Source organism: Ipomoea nil, unplaced genomic scaffold (assembly GCF_001879475.1).
Source record: "Ipomoea nil cultivar Tokyo-kokei standard unplaced genomic scaffold, Asagao_1.1 scaffold3104, whole genome shotgun sequence".
NCBI lineage: Eukaryota > Viridiplantae > Streptophyta > Magnoliopsida > Solanales > Convolvulaceae > Ipomoea > Ipomoea nil.
The window spans coordinates 763,258-764,591 of record NW_017619532.1 but is presented as its reverse complement, the minus strand read 5'-3'; the positions used below and the strand labels follow the sequence as shown (position 1 = coordinate 764,591).

General features: G+C 38.1%; 1 protein-coding gene across 1 annotated transcript; it reads left to right on the top strand.

Moving 5' to 3' along the window:
* Positions 1-289: 289 nt before the first annotated feature.
* On the top strand, positions 290-1,036 carry LOC109166623. Its single transcript, XM_019315516.1, has one exon. The coding sequence runs from the start codon at positions 290-292 to the stop codon at positions 1,034-1,036; it is 747 nt and encodes a 248-aa protein (XP_019171061.1).
* The last annotated feature ends 298 nt before the right edge of the window (positions 1,037-1,334 follow it).

Here is a 1,334-nt window from a genome sequence, read left to right as displayed (position 1 = left end):
GGGGAAAGAAAAGGTGACTAGTAGTGATGACATGTCAAACCTACCCAAACCACACAGCACAACCTTTTTAAGCAAGGAGTCTGGAAATTTATGGAAAAGAATTATGGAGAAAAAGATCATAAACCAAAAATTGCTTGCCACAGACAAACTTGAAAACTCATAGCAGATTCAAGAAACAGTAATCTCAAACCACCTCCTAGGAATAGTCACCAACATAGAACCTTATGATGAAGAAATCATCCAGGAATTCTATTGTAACCTAACCAAAACCACCACAAACAGCAGCCCTATGTATGGGAAAGTATATGTGAGAGGAAAATTCTATGAGTTTACACCAAAAACAATCAACAGCTATCTAGGAACACCTGAGACTGAACAAGAAATGGAAATAAACAGTGAACAAGTTGCCAAGGAACTTACAGCAGGCAATGTTACCTTCGAAAAGAACAAAATCAAAGCAGCCTCTCTAACAAGCAAATATGCCATCCTACAAAAGATAGCACTTGCAAACTGGATGCCCTCACTGCATGAATCCACAGTGAAATGGACCTTAGCAGAACTGCTGTACAAGATAGGAAAAGGATTGAAAATCAACATGGGTGCTATTATTCATACTCAAGTTACAAATCTGGCAGAAGACACTAAATCCAATACCTCCCTGATCTTTCCAAACCTCATCTTTGCCATCTTGACAAAACAAGGCCTCAAAACTCAAGGACCAAAGAGCATTGTCAAGAACATCAACCCATCAGTGAAACTAAGAAAGGGAAACCACCAAAATGACCTAAAGTCCTCATCTCCAAAGAACAACCCACTTGATTCAAAAACACTAATTAACTACTTTGAAAGCAGACTGACAGAATTGGAAGATTCAGAAAAACAGCTTCTAAGAAAACACCTGAACATCAAAGAGGAAAAAGCAGAAATACTAGAATGGTTGGCAATTCTAAAAGCAGAAAATAAAGAAGATCAAGAGCAAGGAACAGAAGAAGACCTCCAAGAACATTCTCAAGAAACAGAAAATGAAGATGACTAAGAACAAAATCAAGGAACAGAAGAAGATATTCAGGAGCATTCACAAGGAAAAAGTGTTGAAACACCTGTTTCAACATCAGACTCAGAAGATTAGGGGATAATCGTTTTAGTAAAAAAGGGGGAGTAAAGTAAAGGCAGAGGCAGCCAGCAGGAAAGGGCAGGACCAACAAGCCATCAAGTTTTTTTTTTGTTGCAAACATAACACAACCTTTTATGCTCACAACTTACTTTTGTATGTCTCTAATGTTAAGTATCATGTACAAGGAAAACAGCAGACATGACCCCCTTGTAACATATGT

What these genes read in the sequence shown, in the direction of transcription:
- LOC109166623 (XM_019315516.1), top strand. Translation starts at nt 290, where the DNA reads ATGTATGGGAAAGTATATGTGAGAGGAAAATTCTATGAGTTTACACCA.